The sequence below is a fragment of the Acromyrmex echinatior genome, chromosome 13, assembly GCF_024713525.1.
Source record: "Acromyrmex echinatior isolate Ae372 chromosome 13, ASM2471352v2, whole genome shotgun sequence".
Lineage (NCBI taxonomy): Eukaryota > Metazoa > Arthropoda > Insecta > Hymenoptera > Formicidae > Acromyrmex > Acromyrmex echinatior.
Genome location: NC_141864.1, coordinates 10306409 through 10330178, shown reverse-complemented (window position 1 = coordinate 10330178; position 23770 = coordinate 10306409). Strand labels below are relative to the sequence as shown.

The 23770-nt window shown below is 38.5% G+C and overlaps 1 protein-coding gene across 15 annotated transcripts in view; it reads right to left on the bottom strand.

Moving 5' to 3' along the window:
• Positions 1 to 422: 422 nt before the first annotated feature.
• The window catches only part of Imp (IGF-II mRNA-binding protein), a 150563-nt gene continuing 127215 nt past the window's right edge, over positions 423 to 23770 (bottom strand). For all 15 annotated transcript variants that reach the window (XM_087412622.1, XM_087412625.1, XM_087412626.1 and 12 more), the window contains 5 exons: positions 23240 to 23623; positions 22654 to 22906; positions 21830 to 22186; positions 20884 to 21135; positions 423 to 20643 (listed from right to left, as the gene is read on the bottom strand). In XM_087412622.1, the coding sequence (XP_087268748.1) occupies positions 20395 to 20643; positions 20884 to 21135; positions 21830 to 22186; positions 22654 to 22906; positions 23240 to 23623 (1495 nt within the window). In that variant the 3' untranslated portion in view covers positions 423 to 20394. The remainder of the gene's footprint in view (positions 20644 to 20883; positions 21136 to 21829; positions 22187 to 22653; positions 22907 to 23239; positions 23624 to 23770) is intronic.

The following is a 23770-nucleotide window of genomic DNA, read 5'->3' as shown; positions in this document are numbered from 1 at the left end:
TTCCTAAAATAATTTTTTTTTAATATAAGAAGCTGTAATTTTGTAATTGAAATTATATCACCATATGTGAAGGACCAATAATATATTATAAAATATTATAAAAAAATCTTAATTCACATTATTTTTAAGATTCACGCAAATTTTTAAGAAAAGGAAGAGATGAAATTCATTAAACAGATTGAAAGAGGATATTTAAATTATAAATCGAATAATTATTTTTATCATAAAATAAAATAAGTTATGGGAAAAAATGTTTCAAAAATCTTTTTCCACGACATATTTTAAATTTTCAATTGAAATATCTTACACATCATTTTTACACAGAAAAATAATTTTGTAAATAATAATAAACACTCATAAAATCAATAGCACAATTAACATGGAAGGACAATGGCGAGGGGATGATACACACGCACAGATAATTTTTTTTATTAACTAGAATAATTTATTTTTCTCTCATGGTAGAAAAAGGAGAATGTATCTTAACTCACGAACTGCATTGTACTTATATATATACAATTACATACAATCCTCAATTGAATGTTACACATAAACTCATTACACATCGATTTCTCATTACTTCCTTGTCCTTGTGAATGCATTCCCGAAAGAAAGAACTGTTATTATCGGTGGTCTAGTTATTCAGCTGAGTAGGAAAAATTGTTCCGATTACAAATGTAATTGTGTGTCAATTTGTTTTATTTTTGCGCGTGGACTGATGAGAGAAAGGAGACAGGGAGACAGTGTGGAACAAAGTTTGAGAGGAAAAAAAGCGGAAAAATTTGCGGGAAATTTTCGTACGAAGGAATTTTATTCGCGCGCATGTGTGTGTGTGTGTGTGTGTGTGTGTGTGTGTGTGTGTGTGTGTGTGTGTGTGTGTGTGTGTGTGTGTGTGTGCTCTGTAATATGCGTTGTATTCACGTGTGTATGCGTTTACGGATGGAAGGAATTTCGGATGGACGTTAATTATCGATGGGAGCATTTCGTGACGGAAAGATTTCGAGGCTCATATTCGCTTTATCTTGTCAGCTCGATATCTCCGTCTGCCGAATCGCGCGTTGCGATTCTCGCGCGCGTTCGTGTGTAACCATTCTCGGACAATTAAGATTACTGATAGCAAGCGGTTAGTTGGAAGAAAACGAAAACACCCGACCGAGCAGAGCGACGTGGAGAAAATTCTCGATCATTGATTTCTGATACAAGTATTAGAAAGGGAAGTACATTTGAGCTGGCGGTGTGGTCAACAATTTTTTTAATACCTCAGGTATTCACATTTCACTTTTATCGATAATACGCATATTTAGTATACAGTGTACGTTACATATACTATAGAATCTTAGGTAAAAGTGAGATGTGTAAGTATGGATCCGAAGGTTTCATATAAGATTATTGTACACATTTTTTGTATTAAGATTTTTAAAACATTTTTGAAATTATTTTTTACTTGAAAATCGAAATTGCTTCTCTTCGTTCGAAATTCTGTGGAAATGTTCCATGCGATCGTAAATTTAAAGCTTCAAATGTATCTTTTCTTCACTTATGTTCTGTCTCTTAACTCTCGCTCGGCCGTGCATCGTTTTTAGCATTTAAACGGATATTAATTAATAAATAAACAAACAAACAAAAAAGAAGAGAAAGAAGAGATCTCTCTTCGAAACCTATACTCGTGAGTTACCTGATTTCTTCCGTGATCCGGGCGCTCTTTATCATATATGTGTTATACATTTATATACTGTATTTCTCCTTAATAGCATTTTTTTAACGCGCTTACATTCAAATAGATTTTTATTAGAGTTATACGATGGTTAATGATTTGTAATTAAACCTGATTCATCTGCATGTGCCCATTATTTTCTCGTTCATCCATTACACTTTCATTCTCTCTCTCTCTCTCTCTCTCTCTCTATTTTTCTACGTAAACGGAATTTTCTCTTTTTCTTTTCGTTTATGTGAGGAATTGTTCTCGTTCTCGTTTGCCAATGCTCGCTTCTGCACACGCTTCGCTTCGATCCTCTCTTTATCCTGATTAAATTGCATTATTGATCAAAGTAGTCGGAAAAAAAAAACAAGAAAAGTGTAATATTAATGTCTCTAATGATAAAATCAACTAGTGCAGTCATTAATCAATTGCAATAAATAAATGGCTATTTCAATTATTGGTGCATCAAGCATTTACTGCTATTGATCTTCTTATTAAATATATCTGTCTGCAATATAATGTTTGTTTGCACAATTTCGACAACAGATAATATGTACACAAGCGCATATGAATTTTTAAAGAAGTGGAAAATTCTCGTATTTGACAACGTATATTTCACATTCACAGGATCGATTGAGGACCGAAGTTCGCAGGCGCGTTATTGTTACAAAAAGAAAAATATGCGCGTACATCCGTGTTCACTGAATTTCTCCTTTTCCAGGTTCTCTTATCGTTTGAGTGCGCGATAAAATATCGCCGGCTTCTACCTTGGCTTTTTCTCGTGTTCTTCTTTTCTCTATTCTTACTAGATGAAAAAATAAGATAAAACACAACGGCATTTCTATTTTTCTTCAACACTAATATGTAAGGACAAAAAACTAACAGATTTCGGCATAATAACAAATCGTCGTGCGCCAAAAGCCCGAAAGAAGTTCCGAGAAAGCAGATCTGAACAAGTCTGGATTTTCAAAGTACTCATGTATATCCCTTTCCATGCGACTCGGCTTTCTCGCATTTTCTTCGCAAAACTCGGAACTTTCGGACGAATTGGCGAACAGCGAAATATAACAGATTGTCGGCTCTGACGTGATCGTTGTTACGGATATTCTCGATGATTCCTTTTATTCTCATGAATCGATGTCTCGTATAATTCTTGTTTTTCTCTCAAGAAAAAAAGTTCTTGTTATACTATCGAAAAATCGATACTATGACTACACTTTTGAAAAGAATTTCCGGAGAATTGACTCCCGAAATAAGTGCAATACATTTGGCAGTGACATCTCATTACTCTGTAATTAATTAACATTAATATTAATTAAAATTGTTATTATATCCTCTATTTTCTGTTATTTTTCTTAATTCGGGACACAATGTTCGCCGGAATTCCGCAATAACATCTGCTTGTTAAAGTATTGATGATTATTGATGATCGTATCTTTACGGAAATTTGTGCAACAATTAAATACGAAAGAGCAGAGAAAAATTCCGCGATTGAGAATATCGAGGAATTCTCGAGAAACGCTTGTAACTTTAGCGATCCTATACTATATACATTCGCGAGGGGGAGCACTCGCAGGATGTCGATCCCCGAGAAAATGGGGTTGTATCGAGTGCATGGGAGTGCTCCATCCCCCCCGGCAGAGCACGCAAACGCAATAATCTATTATCTCGTAATTGTTTATCGGCGTCGCTACGCTCGCACGTTGCAACTATTTTCTATTGTACGAGGGGGTAGTGAGATGTGGGGTGGGGTTCATTTTGCCTGTGTTATTAGTATAATTGTGTCGCGCGCGTTGGGACCGCTCGTCTCGTTTCGCATCCGGTGTCCGAATTTGTTAAATCCACTGGCGATGATAAGCGCAGAATCAGTTTCCTCCTCCTCCTGTTTCAAAGATAATTAAAGTAAGACTTGCCTCGCCCAATTTCCTCTGCACGTCTTTTTTCCATAGAGGGAAAAGGACGTCTCAAATAAATTTCTCGCGAACAGCGTTATCGATTAGTCGTTTGCGAATGGAGTCGCTGCAATCTTTAGTGATATCGTGATGTTTCAATCAATGCTTTCTCTCTTCTCTCTCTCTCTCTCTCTCTCTCCTCAGACTTCAACGAACGTAAGTATATATGTAATTCACTTTTCAATTATTATTTTATAGAAATTTTTTCAACGAGAGAAATATGTAGAATTCATCTTTGAAATCATAATGTCATATATTAGGCAATATAAACAATCTGTATAGATTTATAATTATTTTACCAATTTTTTTTATTAAAATTTTTTTTTAATCCTTAAAAAAATATTATCGGAAAGAAAATTTACACGAAATCAAGAAAGGCAAATGATATTTGTAGAATTACACTGATTAATTGCATCGATTCCAATCAACTTTGTACCGCGTATCGATTGCTGAAACATTATTCATCCCTTGTATCTTTCGGTATCATTAAAATAAATTTTATTTCTTGGGCAACAAATTATGCGCTATATCATGCCAGATGACTTGCGCTTACGTTTATAGCTTCAGAATCTGCGGAGGTAGTTTGCGTGTAGGCGCGTCGTGACGCCAGGCGTCTCGACGCCAGTGCTTTCGAATCCCCATTGGTCTATTGTAACAACTATTGCACATATATGATTTGATATATAATGTAATGTATAGAGAAATCGCGTGACATTCGATCGTGATGAAAACAAAGGGTACGTAGAAAGACTTGATTCTCTTTGCGGGCTGCAAATATTAATCGTAGTTAATTAATTAACATGTAATAGGTACGTTTAAATGCCATTCGGTTTCCATATATAACTCCCCGTCGTTTCTCTCTTTCTTTCATTCTTACACTCTGTTCCTTTCTTTCTCCCATTCTCTCTTTCTCTTTCACGCTCACTTTTTTCACACGCATTCTAAATCTCTCACGCATTCTGCTATCTCCGTTACATTGTATTAAAATCAAAGAAAAACTGTAAAATATATATATATATATATATATATATGGCGTATGTGATGTAGATATATATATATGTATACATATATGTGTATACACACACATATGTATATTCATATATTTATCTACATATATCGATGTATAATATAAATTTTTATGATAAATCTGGCTCATTAATAAACTCTTACATATTTGTTACAAGCGGAGAGAATCGGTCGTTTCTTTTTCTTCCTTTTTTTATAACATGTGTATAGCGCGACACGCACGATTAGCCACAAAAATTTTCGTATGTCCAAACTGGAAGAAAGTAGAGATCTATTGAAAGTGTTAAAAAATAACTTCCTGATATTAATAAAGTTTAAAAATATAGCATTTCTTTATCACTGCACCAATTTTTTTCTCACTTTCTTTCAGTCCAGAGCGTTAAGCGTGAAACACGTATGTATCTTCGTGGAAAGAAAAATAATGCGGCTGTAAAATGTAATAACGAATTCAGCTTCACCCTCGTCCTGTATACGCATGTTTGTTTTTGTATCCGTCAGTATGACTCGCTTTCAACGTTTTTTCTTCGCTCATCAAAGTAACACAACATGGCAATTCCTCACTTGTGTGCGCCTATTAAATTTATGATCCGAAAAGAAAACATCTTAGCGGTTGCTCTCTCTCCAGAAATAGTATTCTTCAAATTTCCGAAAATGATTTTTCGCGTTTATTCGCGTGCTTTTTGAGGAAAGAAATTCCAAAACGACGTTTTTTTTTTTCATCCTTGACCAAAAAGTCTCAAATTGAACATCTTTACGCTTACGCCAATAATTGCAAAAAAAAATCGTATCCTTAAAGAAGATTTATCTGCCTCTTTTGAGAATGAAACAGAAGGTATATGCAGTTTTCGAAAAGCACGAGTATGATACGATTTCTTTAAAAATAACTGGCGATCAGCTAGTATGTATCTCGAGAATAATGTAGAGAAGTGATAGACCAAACTTGAATTTTGCATCTGGAGGAAAGCCCCGCTACTTTCTTTTTCTACCTTATTATATGCCTACGAACATTTTTATTTCCTATGCTTTCGTGTACTTAATAAGGATTATTCATATAGAGTATGTAGTATGTAGTAAACATTACCCACTAAAAACACTGTAGCTTTCTTTTTCCTTTCGATCGAAAAGTTTTATGCGCCACGTACTGCATTTCTACGCGTGTGTATCAATGTACGTCTGCTTTCAAAACGAATGATGAGATCTGCGTAAATTTAGGGATTCGGAAATGGCGCAATGCGGTGTGGAGTGAATTGAAGAAAAACCAATAAAAATAAGGAAAACATTTTACGTAATGTAACAGGAAAAAAGTCAACGGAACAAATGCCAAAAAGCAAACGAAAAAGAACCATAACGCGACGACGCACAAAATTTTGCGAATTCATGCGGAAAGGATAGCTCGCGAAAAGGATGATCTTTGAAGAAAAAAACGCGCGTTCCTCATTCGGAAAAAATACGTTTCCATCATTTTTCTTCTTTTATCCTTCATCCATGTGTTTATGAATGCTGTAAACGTCTCAGATATTTTTTCAAGAGTTACTTTAAAGCGAAAGACTTAACGAAGGACGACTATGCTGTCCTAAATTATTTGACGCGCTGCAAGTTTCATGGCAATTTAAGACTACAATCATTGCAAACATTTTAGTTAATTATCAGGTGCGCAACTAAGTTCTCGCTGTTATCTTGATGCAAATGCCATCAAAATAACAGCGAGAACTTAGTTGCGCACCTAATATTATTGATGGTATCCCAGCATAATAAACGCTTTAAGAGATAACAGAGAGTGCCGTTAAAATGAATTTGGTGAAACAATGAGGAACGCGTGTTTTGCGTTTCTTTTGCGACGTTCGCAAAGATCAAGAAAAAAATCGCCGAACACACAAAAATATACAGTGGCTAGTAGCACTAGTAGTAATAGGAGTAATGGTAGTAATAGTAAGTAGCAGCAATTATATAGAACTTTTCTCTCTACAGATAGAAATAGTAGCGATTAAAAGTAAACTAAAGTAGACAAAAAAAAAATGAATTAATTACGGCGAAATTGTCTTAACCGCGGAAAAGCTCGATTCCCTTTTTTTCATGCCGATCGCTCGATTTGACGATCGCATCCTCTCGGTCGCTAACGTTCCCTTGATCGATAGTGATTCAAGTGCGCAAAGAATCCCGCCGGAATTAAAATAAAAAGAAAAGATAAATTAAAAAGGGCTCATTACACTTAACGTAGCGAGTGTGAAGCAAATGCAAGCGCGGAGGTTGTCTCCGTCGGCAATGCACAATCTTTATATCTATATATGCGTATATATGCGTATCGACACCTCGGGGCGAGAACGAGCGAAAGCGAAATCAAACGAGATGTATTTACTACCTTTGTTAGCCCTTCCGTGAGGTAAGGAGGGAAGGGGATATATATTTAACGGGATATATTTTTGCCCGTTTTTCAAAGAATCATCTAAGAGGCTGACTATCCTGACCACGAGGCATCGATATTTCGATTGAGAAAATGGATAAACCCACCCCATAATGTTATCCTCCATCTCCCTTCTTTCACTTATGATTAACATTACGTTTTTTCTCTTGAGATGCATTGCATCCTGCCGCTATAGTCCTGCACTCTTTTTTCCATCATCTCTCTTTCTCTCTCCTTCACTCATTCCCTCTATGAATACAGTGTTCCTTTTGCTATTGTGATAGTGTTTCTCGCATTTCTCTCTTTTTTTTTTCCACCCCTACTTACTATAGTAACGGCGAGACGGCGCGGCGTCGCCGCGTTCGCTATGATTATCAAATAATTAATTATTATTATTTCGTTTATGCATGCAACCATCATTATATGGGTGTGTACTTCTGTTCTTCCTCTCCTTGATTATCCTCTTCTTCTGCGCGTATCTTGGCGTGCATATATATTTAATTAATAATAATGTACGTATATTATATAATAGAGATACATATAAAAGTATATATATATATATATATATATATATATATATTTATATAGTATGCGTGTGTATTGTGGCATAGACATGTATCTATGTAGCATATCGCTATCGTTCGTTATGTTATTTCGAAATTCCTTTTTAATGCGCTAATGAAGTTTGGCCCTTCGGTCGCCCTAGCGTCGTGCAGGGTCGAACCGATTCTTCTACTGTTGCTTTTTTTCTTCTTTCTCCTCTTTTAATTCTTCAGGTATACAAATTCCGTAGCCTTTTGCGTTGTCTTTTGCTCTGCTGCGCGAAAGCTGCGTTTCTCGTTGCTGCAAGCATTTCGCATTCACTTCTTTCATTATGTTCTGCTCTTTCTTTATTATAGCATTTGAAAATCTACTTGCGATTAATTTATCAATCCATTCTCGTCATGGCAGTTTCTTTTTTTTTTTGTAAACTTACGCGATCGTCATCGAAACGTGTCGCGTAATGACGATCACGATTTTGCATCTGTTAATTTCTTTTTTTTTAATTTGATTATATATTAGAATTCTTAATCTAATCCCTGATAGATTTTCTTTCCGAATTTGAAACGTCTGAAAATTCACATTGGCTGCAGCTTTCGTTGCTTTGAATATTTTGAAATTGTTAAATCGTGGTCGATGTGTGATCTTCATTTCCGAACTAATAAATGTTTGAGGATCCAAATTGATCTTCTCCTCAATGAAGACTGATCGATTACTGTTTTGATTATTCCAAAAGTTTCAGTTTCCTTTTCGACTTTTTCCTCTAATTAATAACTTGAAAATTTTAATCAAGTTCTTCATCAATTTCTTAAGACGAAGATTAATGCTTTGATTATTTTCTCAAAATTATAATTTAATTTACAATAAAAGAAATCCGAATTTTCCTTTTTCTTCCTGAGGATCGATATACATCATTCTTTTATTGTTTTCTATTTTAATACGCTGCGCTATCGCTATTTGTATGCTGCTGAAAAATGTTACCCGTTGTTGTATCTTCTGTTGAATGTTCTTTTTTCTGATTCGCTTTTTCTATATCTAATTTATGTTGCGTTAACACAAACGAGAAATCACGAGAAGCGAATTACGCCGTGAGTCGAAAAAATCCTGGGAAAAATCTCGTATTAATAATCACGGCAGTTGCGTTGCAGATGCAATGAGTAATTAACTTTTACATAAATCTGTTACTTCGGTCAAGCAATTTTTTAAAAATATTATTGAACACAATAAGTGTTTGCAAAATTTGTAAAAATTGCGATTAATTTTAAAAAATTACGAGTGTTGTCGATAGATAATTTCAATCTCTGGTAAAGCTAATTTAAAACGATTCAAAACAGATATGTTCAAATTTAATCGGACGGTGTATAAAGGTCGAGTATGTAGGTCGAGCATGAAGAGTTGATTTCTCAATTCAGTGAGTACGATATTCTGTGACGCGTGTTTAATTTCGTTATGAGTAGTGGTCCCGTTTAAATCACCATGTCTATTGGATTACGAGGTCGCAAGTAAAAAATCGTAGTCGTATATAGATATTTCGCCAGGATCCATTCGACTCGCGGCAACGTATGTACAGAACATTATTTTATGAACACATGTACATATGTACAACGTGCATTTTGACTTTGCTGTAAGTGGACATTGTGGTCGGAGGATAATGTTGAAAAGCGGGTCGATTAACCCGGCAGTGGTACAACCCATGGTTTATCATCGGACCGACGGGGAAAAAGGGGAAGATTTTTTTTCCGCGGCTTCCTTGAAAAAGTTCGAATCGAATCAGCTTCCGAACATGTTCGTATATTATTATTGGATTACAGCACAACTCGTGTTTATTCATTATTTTATTACCAAGTAACATTTCCGCATATCTTATATAACTATAAATGATTTTTGTGAAATTTTATATCTCTTTCCAATTAAGACACGTGCTCCGATCGGGCACAGTTCACGCATCATTTACGCCAGACGGAATTTAAATGATCGGAAGAAAATCGATGTGTGTTGCATTACGTGTATACATATATTTTGTATTACTATTTATTGTTAAAAATAATCGGAACATGATCGATATGCACTAATATATAATCGCCTTACTATATGTATACATATATATGCATACATATATATATTTATATACACACACATATATATATATATGTATATATATACATATACATATAGAGATTAACGTAAAGAGCACCTGAAGACAAATGATACCACTGCCGGGCTAAAAGCGGCGTCTGAGCGATTATCGGCGGTAGTATAACGCTATTTTATGTTTGGTATAAAACATAGTTCTTCCCGGGAGTGTGTGCGTCGTTTCGAAAAATCGGTATCGCCGCAAGCAGGGAAAATCGCAAGCGCGTGATCTACAGACTGTTATCCGAGTGTGTACGGATCGACAGCGCGACATTTTTACGAATCGTAGGAAAAATGAACAAGCGCATCACGCACGAATGTTAAATTAGAATGGCAGAAAAAAAGGAAAATTAACAACGGAACGTAACGCATAAGTGAACAAGAGTCCTGTTCCCGAATCGTGTTCCGAAGGAGTCCTTCCGCCGATCGCTCGAGCGTTCTGCCGGAGCTGATTCTATCTTCTTTTTCTCGCTCGGTGCAACAAGTGAATAAACAAAGACAAAAAAATAAGAAATAAAGAAAAAAACCAAGATTAAAAATACGGAAGGAAAACGCGAACAACTATTCTTTTCTCTCTTTTTTTTTTGTGCGCCTGGCAGCATTTTTTTTCACTTTTTTTTCGCTTCTTTTAATTTCATAGAATTCTTGTAAAACTTATGAGGTAGCGATGGTATTACGTAAATTCCCTGTTTATTCATTCCTCTCGCGCAAACACGGAGTGAAAGGAAAGAAAAAAAAGAATTTGCTTCCTTCTTTTGTATGCGGGATATTTCCACTCCGTGTGCGGAGTTTTCTCGCTTTCTCCCGGAAACGGCTATTTTGGGTTTTAGTATTATTAATCTCGTCTCTCGACATCATCTCCAGCGTCCGATCGGTCGCCTCATCTCAGTGTTGGCAGTGTGTGGACAGCCTTATATGTGAGATATAGTTACTATCGTGAGGAACGATCGTTAGATCGTACCTTGAATCGATCCTGATCGCACGGTGAAATTAAACCGTCTGCTTCTTTTCCATGAAAAAAATCCGCGGTTTCTACTATTTTTTTTTCTTTTTTTTTTTTTACAATAATCGGAAGATTGCAAATTTTACATTCATCTCACTTATAAAATATTTTCGAATGACGGAGTCATCGATGATAATCTGACAATTTTTTTGACGACGTTGGAGAAGAAAGTAGAATATTTAATCTCTTTCGTCTCTTTCGATATCTCGATGAAACTCGGTTTTTTTTTACCGTGCGATCGCTTTCTTGCGGGGGTGATCATTCCTTAGCATATATAATCAGTCGCAAAATTTGGTAGCAAAGTGAGACGAGGCACACCTGTGCGGAAAACTGCGTACAAAAATGTCGCTCAATTTTTCTGCTCTTCCATTTTCTTCCACTCTATCTTTCTTTCGCACATTCATACACACATACGCACAAAACTCTATTACTCTTGCTTTCCTCCCATTCACTCGTATCATTCGCCCCGTTCGACGAACGGCTATTTACGGGTTGCACATAATCTGGCACGTCGACTAATCATCCGCCTTACGTTAATTAAGTTTAAGCTTTACATATAATATATATCTATGTACAACAGATGTATAGTGTATATGCGCTGTGTAACTATGTATACATAGGTATATTTCTCGGGGATTATCGGGGGAAGGGTAAATGCAGTGTAGAGAATAAGTTACATATCCGCGCGGTTCTCCATCATAATGCCCATTATTGGCAACAATAGGATAATAATAGATAATACACCGGAAGTCCCTTCAACGGGCTCCCACCGTCGTCATCACTTTTCCATTTTTACTCACACTCTATTCTCCTTTAGCGTCGTTTAGATCACCTTACGAATTACATTACATTTTCCATACACATTTTTTTTTCTTCACTCTCTTAGCGTTAAAATAAGCGCCATTCTTCTCACCACTGTCCCTATCATCTGGAGGCGCGACAACACGCCCAAGGAGCTTATCTGATATACTATCTGTTTAGCGGTATCAACCTGTCACAGTAATAACAATGCCCAAGTGTGTATAATAAGGCCTTCGATTGCCGCCACGTGCCCGGTCCCAGAATTGTTTCTTTGTGCCGAAAGTATTAATCATTTCCCATTTGATTTTCCCAAGTTGGACGTCCGATCGCGCCCAAAATATCTGGATAAAAAGTCGAGAAGAAAATAAGGATCGTAGTTTCCTTTTTTTTTTTTTTTAATTATTCTTTATATATTTTATTACTAATTCAATTCAATTCAATTTTCGCGGCCATTTCCAACGATTGTTGGATTTCCGAGAATATTCGGTCATTATTAATTCGTAAAATATTAATTCGCAATTTATCCAGATAGCTTCGAGGCCAATCGCGATGTCCGGTCGCTGCGTATATTTTCGGAAAATAATCGTTAATCCGTCGAGGAAGACGAGAGATACATATCATAACGAAATGATTTTCCTCCTCCTCGAGTGAGATTCGCGAATAAAATCCGAAAAGAGAGAGAGCGACTGTATTCCCCTTGAAATTTTTTCGGCGGCCTTATCACCGTTTTTCCTGCACCCGAATCGCACTTACTCCAAATCTCTATCGAAACCCTAATACTAAAGCCCAAAATAATCTACCTCTCCTGACTGCAATCTGCCATCTCTGTTTTACTTTTGCTTTTGTCAATCACCCCCCAAACTTAAACGCGAACGCGATTCTCGTCCCATTTTTTTTGAGCGAGAAGCACGTGACGCGTATTTAATATTAAAAATCGGTTTAAATCACTTCTTATCGCTATTATTACTTATTAGTCGCTATTATTAATTAAAGACAAGTATCCTGCAATCTGTTTGAATTCCAAACGGGCCGCGGGTGCGCGACCCTGGACGCGAGTTGTCTTTCTCTAAACGTTGCTCGCGAACGCGATCGCGGTGATGCGGGATCGATCGTCCGGATTCTGCATGCCGGAATACATGTACCTATATGTAAACATATATATATATATATATATTTTTTATATATCAATATATCTTGTCGGTGAGTCGTGAGTAATGTCGGTGGAGAGAGTAATACGGAATAATGTCGGTCGAGAGAAACGTTGCTTCGTTTCTCTCTCCTTTCTATTTCCGGATGTGCTATGCGCTACTGTGGTACACACAGGATGTTCCTCCTTTCGCGGCAATCTCGCGAAATCGAGGGGTATCGAACGAAATTTCAACTGTCTCCATTTTTCTTAGAAGGTCTTCGCGGAGGGATTTGATCACTAATCGACTTTTATCGGATCAAATGCCGCTTCGCTTCAATATTGGCTTTATTATTCCTCTCGATGTTCGCTATCAGTGATAAGAAAAGAGCTCTTGACTCTCCTATGTCGAGGAGGAACTCCTGTTGTATGCGCTGGCATTTGGCTTTGAAGGACGCATTTAGATGCCGTCCGCAGAGAATTGTGCTGCGTTCATGACTGGTCCTGGATTGCGAATGATCGATCAATGAAAACGAGAGCATCCTGGTTCGAGCATCTCGTTCGTCTGACTCTTTCTTCCTGTCTCTCTCTTATCTGAGTGTATCTTCGTGGAATAGTCCGATATATACTGCGAATCGCGTAGCTGTTACGCGTTAGACGCTCTCTTTATTTTCTTCCTTTTTTCTTTTTTTAGATACCTTTTCTCGCTCGTAGGCGTGTTTCGCCTGAGAGTCTGCCGTCTGTGCACTTTTTGTCCTTTTGCAATTTCACTCTCTTAAGTGATACGATGCGTGTGTTAATTATTGTTCACGCGTTTGTACGAGTTCTGTTGAACTTACTGAAGAATGTTCGGCGATGTCCCGTGATAGACGTCAATTCTTTATCGGTAACGATACAAAATTGCGTCTAATGAAAGAACGTGACGGAAGATCGGATAAACAACTGCGTTGTGCGAGAGTCATTAGAGACACATTGACGATGTTAGAACGCGCGTTCGTACAAAGAAAAACGGATACAATACTTATTATTTTTCGTTTGCATGATAGTTGAAGTGTTGTCTTATTTTTTTTTACTAATTGATTCTCCTGATTATTGTTTTTTTTTTTCATATGACAATGACATTATTTATGTCTTCTTTTTCGGCGGAATGACAATTAAATTTTACTTTTTTTCGCTCGAACTTCCTATTTTTAAGCTTAATCTGCCGGAATAGTATAATCTTAGCCGAGCTTAGTATAATCTTCACTTTTTACGCGATCTTCGACAGTAAAATACTCTAGAATACTAACATTTAGCAATAAATCGATTTTGTACATTTGTTTGTCGATATCTCTACCAGTAGATTAAGTTATATTCTTCGCCTCTAACTTTTCGCGCGCCCCATTGGCGCACGTAATAATTTATAACGTTAAAAATTTTCTTTCTTTTTTAAGTTATTATTATATTAATAATTTCATCTATTCAATCATTGTTTGTAATTTTGTTTGATTTGTACATTCTCTTTCTTTCTCTCGAGCGTGCGAGCAAGTTGTCTCTCTCTCTCTCTCTCTCTCTCTCTCTCTCCTCTTTCCCTTTGTCCTTCTTTTTTATCTTAGCGTTTTTTTGAATGCTTGAGGAATCGGCCGAATAATGTTCACTTCTGTTTTTCTCGATCAAAGAGGCTGGCTTCTGTTTGTTATCTTTTGAAAATAATACAAGTTTCATCTTCTTTTTTATTTTCATTCTTTTCTTCCAATTTTTTTAACCTTAAATTTTTTCTAAAAATTCGTCGCAACAAAAATATTCAAACTGAAAGACCCAATAAACGAGCGAAAGGTGTGAGTTTCCGTATGCGGGGGCATATAGATCTATCCGCGGGAAGAACGCAGCGATTAACGTTTTTCGCAAATTGATAATTTCGTAAAAATTTCGTAAAAACACTATGTATATTATACCTAAACTTTTGAAAAAATTTTGAGGCAATACGTTCGAAATGTTTCTTTACGCGCGCCAGAAACCGGCGGTGTGACTTTTCCAAGAAAAATAAACGAATTTCTGTTTCTCTCGTCGAAATATCGGACGCCGCGTTTTTTCCCGGAGCAAAAGCTTCGTTCGCTCAATTTAGAAAGAGATATTCCAAAAGAGGGCGGGTGGGCGATGGTACCTATCGAAAGGCCGACTCGACGAAGTCCTGACCGAGTGTATAATATATCCGTCAGGAACTTCTCCTCGGCGACGACGGATCTCTGTGATAGGGGCGATTCGCGTGTCTCGCTTCGCGTCGTGCTTAATTCTTCTTCTCTCAGGTGTCCGGTCACTGTCTCCCTTTATCAAAATTTTGAAAGTATGGGCCAAAAAGGAAATCCAAAAAGATGACGCGTGATATGATCATTGGATCTTGAAGTAGCGTAAATGATTCGTCGACCGTGAGAATAAACGAGGGCTTGATTCCGTATTTGCTATCTCCCATTCTGTTATCTTTCCTTTTGCTCATTACCTGCGCTTCACTGTAATTGTTCTCTGTATTTTTTGCCTCTGTTATCCGTTGCATTCTATTCTATTCGGCAATCTATTGCTGTGTTGTACTAGTTTTTGCATGCTGTGCGAACGTTATTTCTCTCTTGTCCCTTGGCACTTCCTTCCGTTTCGCAACTTTTTTTTTTCTTCTTTACAAGCTTTAATACAAATCTCTCCCTCTCTCTCTCTCACTACTTCCCTCTCCATCTTTCATCATTTAAATATTTACGCTTGATAAATAACTGCGCGGGCACAGGTCTGGGCGAGGGTACTGTACCTTTACGGTGGTACGACGCGAGCGGGGTTCCTCGCATAAAACTGCGAGGTTCCTGGACCGGGCCCCGCCTCGCCGACGCGCGACGGCCTCGCCGAGCAGACCCGCGACCGTCGCTTCTTCGAAATATATTATTAAATATAATATACAAATTTATATATCCCACTAAAAAATCTCCTTCACGTCGTAATCTCCCCCCCCTCCCCCTCCTAAAAGCGAGCGAGCACAGCGCAAAAAGCTGCGCGCCTCATCCCCCCGATTAACTCTTATAATCCTCTCTCTCTTCCTCTCTCTCTCTCTCTCTCTCTCTCTCTCTCTCTCTCTCTCTCTCTCTCTCTCTCTCTAACGTTAATTTATCCGTTTTCCCGCGAAAATCATTTCATTTTGCCACTCCTCTCTCTCTCTCTCTCTCTCTCTCTCTCTCTCTCTCCTTTTCTTATCTTACATTAAAAAAACTCTCTCTCTCCCTCTCTATTTTCTCTTAATATCGTAAAAATTCATTAAGTTATTAAAAACATCTAACAAAAAAAATTGAAAAAGAAAGATTCACTTGGAGTCTCCCCAACAATGTATCAAAAATAAATCTACGTTTTCAGACTCGTTTTCCTCTTTCATTCTATTTTCGATTTTTTACCATTTTCTCTGTTCTTCTTTACTCGTGTGCTAATTCAGCGCTTCATCCTTGCGCGATGCAGCAGAAAAGAAGAAGACTCGTATTCTCGTCGCCCATTCGGCGTTAGATATGTGATCTACCTGATCCTCACTTCTTTCGAGCCGTTAAGTTTAGTTTTTACATTCAACAAAATGTCGATTACATTTAATCTCCATTTATATAAGATTCTTGTTTCATCTAAGCTTTAGAACTAGAAACAGGGATAAACATTCAATCGAGTCTACGAGCTTCTATATATCCACTTTTATAAACACGAGTTAAAGTTGATCGAGGTTAAAAATCGAAATAAGATTTCAAGATTTTTCTTTTCAACAAAAGAGACAGAGTTGAAGACATAATATCATGAAATTAATCAGTCCTTGGTTTTTTTTCGGAAAAAGCCGAGAATTGAATTTCTAGAGTATGCGCGAACAAATTTTTTCGCGGTTTAATTATTAAGTTTAAATTTTAAGATTTTAACTTCGATTTTTACCTTCTCACTGTATTTAGAAAGACAAAGAACTTTGTATATAAACTATCATTAGCGTCAATATTTACGGATATTTATCATTTTTTTATATTAAAGAAAGATTTTCTAAATTTAAAGTCTAGAAAAAACAAAAATTATACAAATGATTAAAGTTAGCTATAATATCTTTATGGTTTTGAGAACAAATATTATCGACTCGAAAAAAATCTAGATTAGTTAATCGTTATTTAGTGGTTAACATAAAAAAAAAATACGCGACGAAGCAATGCGTGTTCTCTCTCGCATGTTCTCATACTAAAAGTATTTTATTCTTATCAGTTAATACGTGAAATAATATTTACATACTCTAGAGTTTCAATTTTCAGCTTTTCAAAAAAAAAAAAAAAAAAAAAAAATAAAGAAAAGAAATAAAGACATTACATCTTCTTTTATCTCTCGGTGTCCCTTTTAAATCTTGATTATCTTATTTATTCTTAACCTCGTGTATCTTTGTACTAAACGCATACCGAACGCCGAGAGTGTAAATCGACGAGCCCGTGAGGCTCGTCGTGTCGCCAGACGTGAACCTCCGATGGAGGTTCACATGCTGATACCGGTGTCGCCTCGGTTTGCGCGCCGATGAACTCGATAATCACCGATCAATCATAAAAAGTAAATCTCGCATTTCTGCTGGATAAATTCGAGAGGTAATTAACGATTCAGATATTCATGAAAGAGAATAAAATCGGTCGTTCCCGTCAAGTTTGTGCGAATCTTTGAGAACGATCGAGCTCCGATCGGCGCGAAACCGTGCGCCGTGATTGATTAGTCCGTTGTATTTGTTGAATTTCCTTGGTCATGCTTAACGACCGCTCTGCAGGGTCGGTGTTCTCAACTCCGAATCTAATTTGATTCATCGCGTTCCTCGTCTTGCTGCCTCCGCCTCATCTACCTGCCGCGCGATCGATCGTCTGGAACCTCTCTCTCATTTTTCCTCTCTGTCTCTTTCTCCTACTGTTCCCCATATCGCTCTAAAAGCATCACTTAGGAATGTCTTCAGAACTCGATACAGCGACTGTGACGCGTACTCGGTCATTAATATACCGAGCTAGAGCAAGGCTCGAGGTTTGTTTTCAATAATGCAACATCACTGTTGGAGAACGCGAAATTGCGTCTCGGTTTCTTTTTTTTTTTTTTCCTCCTTTCGTTTCGCCTCGCCGAACGTCTTCGCGTAATCCTCGGATTATCCTCGTTTCCGAAAGGAATCTCTTGGCTCTTGTGCAACGGAGATAATAATGGCCGATTATACGCGCTGCGAGTCGCGATATCGATGCGAGATCGAGATTATTGCGCTCCGCGGTTCTCCGCGTCCCGGCCAGATCCTGCGCGCCTCTAACAGCTATATAATTTGCAAAAATTACGGGGTTCGCAGGCTCGTCGGGAGACGCCTCGCGGAGGCTCCGTCTCGACGCTCGTCTCGGCGACACACCATCCGCGGCGAGAGTAAATGTCGCGATCAAACGTCGCGACACCTCGTTCTCTCATATCGTCCCTCTATTTTCCTTTTCCATCTACTTCTCTTCCATCTCTTGCCTATCTCGCGTTAAGACTGATTCTTCCTTACTCTTTCCATCACCTTTCCTCGCCGTTAACTTCTCTAATCAGTAATCAAATTACTTATTAATTAATAATTATTATTCAACACACGCACACTCACACATTATTACATTCATGGTAAAAGTAAAAATCCCTGAAAAGTTTTGTCTGTTCACTTTTTGTCCCTTATATCCCCTCCTTCGCTCGCCGTCTGTCTCTCTCTCTCTTTTGCTTCCCTTGTATTTCTCTATCTTTATCTCTTTCTTTCTCTCTCCCTCGCTGTTCTTCGTTGCGTACCGACTAGTCGCTTTTTCATTCTCTCCGTATGTTTGAGAGACGTACTTTGAAAACATGGCATAAAATAGTATCCGTGTCGTATCAATATAGTATTACACGATCGGACTTTTGTCTCCTCTCTCCCTTTTCTCGTTCTTCCTTCTTTCTTCTACATCATCATCAATCACTCGTGCCAGCGACTCGATGTCTCGTCGACGTTGCTTCCGATAGTCGTCTGATGATTACTCGTCGGTTTTTTCCCCTCTCACATTCTCGTATCTGATCCCTCTTTCTTTCTTTCTCTTCCTTTCGTGGTTCTTGATGAGGAACTTGAGGCGAATAGAGCGTACACGACGCATTTCACTTCACTAATACGAAATAACTCATAGTCGCTTCTTTGGTATTACGTGCGAGGAGGGGCGGGTTGGGGCGCGGGGGTCGCTTCTATTCTCTTCTCCTCCTGAGACATCCTGGCTTATGTCTACAACCGTCAACGGATCGCCGTTCCGCGATACACGGTCTCGGTATTATTTAAGTCTCGTACATTATTATTCAACGTCTCTGAATTGTGTGTATAAAAGAACTGTACCTAATCTGTGTTTTTTGTTGCTTTCTTCTTTTTTTTTTTTTAAGAAAAACCGCTTTCCTCCTGTAGTACTAGTAAGAAGTAAGTAAATAGTATATAGCGATAATAGTATTAGGTAGGTAGTAGGTAGTAATAATAGTAATAGTTGCAGTAGTAGTAACAGATATAACATAATATGTAATTGTCACTTAACTTCTCTGTATATTATTAATAACTTTAATATTAGATAGACTTTTTCTTTTTTTTAGATTAATCGGTTTATCGCTTCTCCCGCGCGTTTCACTTTCCTTTATCGTATTAAATCTTTAACCGTAATGCAATGAGGTAATAAGGTTGTGTGTGTTTTTCTTTTTTTTCTATTTTTTTTTTTAATCAGTTTGTTTCTCGTCGAAGTGTCCTATTTCATCGGCGGCGGTGGTTTCGTTAGCGCTGCGAAATTGGGTCGTGCGCGGCTGTGTGTTGTCGCTTCGTCGCTATCGCGGGGGTGTGCGCGCGGGACGCAGGCGCGACGCGTAGAGCAAAGGGGAAAACGCCACGATCCTCGTCAACGAGGATGGGAGTTCGTCGTGAGAGTCAGCGATCGCGTATGGGCAGTGTCTACCTGGACAAATCCAGATTCGATAACATATGTTCGGTGCTCCTCCGATCGATTGCAGCTTCGCCTTTGCTTCGCCTATCATTCGCCGAGCTTTGCGTTTAAGTTGTAATTCAAGAATCGCAATCGTTTTTTTCAACTGAATACCAATGCGATTAATCACAATTTGTATCCCTATTGTTGAAAAGGACACTTAAAACTTTAAATTAATCATTCGCACGTGATTAACATCGATCACGATGAACGCGCCCGTGTCGAACCGAACGGAGGGCCCAGGGCCTCGTTGACTCTTCAGATTGACTCACAACAATCGAGTCTTGGAATTAGAATCTTTGGAATAACAATTCTTCGTTCGAATTCTCAGAATTAACTCGCCGAATTGTGGACTCGCCGAGCACTCTTCTAGAATTCCCGCGTTGATTCGTCGAGTCAGGACTCGTGAATCATTTATAAAACTGATAACGGGAATATTGTTACTACCTCACTGAGTGCGAGAGTCCGCGAACCTAGTTGTTGGATCTCGAATCGAGTTAATTCTCAGAACATTGCCGGGCGTCTTCCCGTCGCGATCTGCGCGTCGCGCACCCTCGTTCGAAACCCTCCCTCATCAGGGAGGGTCGCGCGCGCCCCGCGAGAGGAGGAGATCGCGATAAGCTCAGCCTCTCGACGAGAGAGAATGTCAAAGCGACGACGAGGCCACTCCGGCGAATGAAGCGGATGGGCGTTTGTGGCGTCGGTCCGCGTCAGGTCGGTGTCATCGATGTTAATGTTACTGCGGCGATGATGGCGGCTGCGGCTGTTGCTGCTGCTGCTGCTGTTGTTGGCTCGATGGCGAGCCGATAGACTGCTGTTGGGAGCTGGGCTGCGACGTCGTGCCGCCCTGGGAAGTGGCGCTGCCATCTCTTTTAGAACGGGAGGTACCCTCTTGGCTGCTACCGCGACCGGCGCGTGCAGCACCACCGGTTCCACCGGGTGCACCTGATTGCAATACCATCGCGCGGATTCTTCTCTGTGCCGACTGTGAGAAAACAGAAAGTATTTATATCCATTACTATTTTAAATCTCACGCTTTACATCTTTTTAATGCGCTAGTAGCTTGTTATTTCTTTTGATAGATTTAAGAAAAAATGATTATCGTATTTAATTATTGATATAAAAATACGACATATGAGATAAGATAATTTATATATTTCGTAACAGATATCTAATATTTATCTATTTATTTATAAAAATTATACAAAAAAATCAGTTTCTTTACCTGAACGGAGAAGAAGGGACCGATTATATGGACAGTTGTTTCCTCTTCTGCTGAAGGAGGAGTTGCTTGCTGTTCTGACAATTTAATAACGCTACCAGTCACGCGCTGTAATTCCCTCACGTTTTGACCACCTTTGCCAATGATTCGGCCGACCTGAGTACTGGGCACGAGGATCTCGATAGTCAGTCTAACATCTTCGGTACCGGCGACGTATCCCTCTTCCCGCATCTTCTCAAAGATCAAATACTGGGCCTGAAATCACAATTTTTGATAATGTAAAAATATTAAAAAATGCAATATAAAATTGTATTGCGTTGCAAAATAGAGCTTGACATTTAAATTATTATTTAAAAAAATGTAAAAATATAAAAATTAAATCCCTCCGTTATCTTGAAGAAAATTCTTCAGTTATCAGAAGCGAATTAATATCAAACGAAAAGAAAAAAAAGATATTGAAGGGTCAAACGGGGCCGATTCTCGCATATTTCGTTTGACGAGATCGGTACGGGGCCCTTTCTTTAATATTCCTGCTGATTCAAGTTGATGCATAGAAGGCAACATCCACCCAAAATACGGCAGGGTATCCGTGAACACTTTTACGGACTTTAAAGGTTCTATACGATTTTTCTTGTCAGTGACTGGATTCGAACCCGAGACCTTTACAACGGTAGACCGACACGATACCTATCTGCCAACATGGCATCGACATTATATGGGCAGTAAAACAGACTTCAGACACTATGTATTGTAGTATTATTAGCAAAAAGTCACGGTTTTATAGCTTATATATTTAAAATGTGTTCATTTTAATTATAACAAATAGATCTGACAGAGCTGTCGATATAAATATTCGCGTGTAAAACTGAAGAAATTATAAAATAAAAAATTATGAATTTCGCTCTTGCTTAATAAATTAAGGAACAACGAAGACAGTTATCGCACTTACCTTCCACTGAGATTCCGGGGAGCCGACGATGGTGACCTTCCTCTCAGTCTGTTGCTCAGCCGGCTTATCTTGTTCAAGAGGAGCGATCTTTACGCTCGCGCCGGAGAACCTGATTATGTTACGGATATGGGAGCCTTTGGTTCCGATGATGGCGCCGACACTGTTGTTGGGAATGTAGAGGAAAGTCGTCTCCTGGGTATCGCTGGCGGGGACGCCCTGTTGAGTAGGCAGACTGCTCTGGTAGGGATATGGGGCGGGTCCAGAACCATAGAGGCCGGGACCACGGGAGCTGTAGCCCATGCCGGCGGTGGACATCATGGCCATCGGATGCAGGCCGGGGAACATCATGCTTTGGGGCTGGCGAGAACAATCATCATATCGATTAGAAGCTTCGTCGCGTTGCGCAACGGCATCTCTGACGCAATCGATGTATTTTACTTGCGCCAGATCTCAACGAGGTTGACACAATCAAACGTTTCTAGATTAACTGAAAGCTTGACGAAAAAGTTTACTCTTGTCACTTTAATTTACTTTAATTTACTTTAATTTCTGATAAGTAAATATTAAATCTAAAATTTTTAATAGAACCCTTCGAAACTCAATTTTCACGTAATAAAGTCTCTTACAAGTAAGTCACTAAAATGTATTTGTGATATATTCACGTGAATATACAAGTATTTGTACATTTATACTGTTTGTTTTTTTAATAATTTCTTTTACATTTATATTTTTCCTATATATTTTTGTAATTTACGAGAGATTTCTAAGAAAAATTGTATTTTATTGTACAAGAAAAAATGAGTAATATATGCTATAAAACTCACAGCCATAGCTTGCAGATCGTTTTCGTAGCTTTGACGAAGCTTGCTGGAGATCATGGACTCGGCTTTGCTCATGTTGTCGATCGATCCCTTAACCGTGATGATGCGTTCGAGATTGAAGCTATTAATGTCGTTGATACTGCTAACGGTGATCTTCGTATCGGTGTCCTGCATGATTCTCTTGATCGTGTTACCGCCCTTACCGATGATTCGGCCGATGAGATTATTGTGCGCGAGGATCTTCAGAGTGATCTCACTGTCGACAAGTAACATAATATAATGTAATTAACATTACAATTCAATTAACGGTGAAACAACGGTATCGATTCGGTAAAGCGATGTAAATTAACAATGTTAAATTGTGTTTATTTAAAATAATATGATTGCAAGAATATTAGTGTACTGAAACCGAATTAACAGTATACGTTACTAGAAAGTCATAAACAATATTAAAATAGATTTATATTTAACATAAAATATATAAAAATATAGTCTATATTATTTAATGTACATCTACCCGACCATCATTGTGATTATTATGATTCCATTTAAAATTCGGAGATTCAAAAAAGCCAAAACCAGCTCGTACCCCTTGTTCGTATTGTTGGCCTCCTGTTGCATGACTTCCAGGATCTTCTTGCAAGCATTGGTGCAGTTCTCGGGATTGCCGTAGATGGTGATAGCTTTCTCCAGAGAGCCAACATTGTCCTTACGATGTACATCGACCCGGGCGCGCGTCATCTGCGTGATCTGCCGTATGGTGGAACCTTGTCGGCCGATTATCGCACCCACCATGTCGGATTGGACGAGGATACGCAGCGGGAAATCCGTCTGGCGACCGGAACCCGGGAGTCCGGCGAAGGCCACGCCGCCGCTGCGTTGGCTGCGGCCTCTGCGTCGGCTCTCCGCCGAGGACATCTCCACTTTCAGCGGATTGCCCTCGAAATCGTAGCCATTTAACTGGTTCACAGCCCTACAAATAATAGACAACAAGATCAATGAGTGCCTGAATGAACTGCTAAATGAAGTAAATCAAGTAGTCAATCCTGGATGGATTCAAACAACCGGACGTGTGTTCATGAGTGTTCATTCGCGAATTCCTAAAGTCCTAACGTGAAAT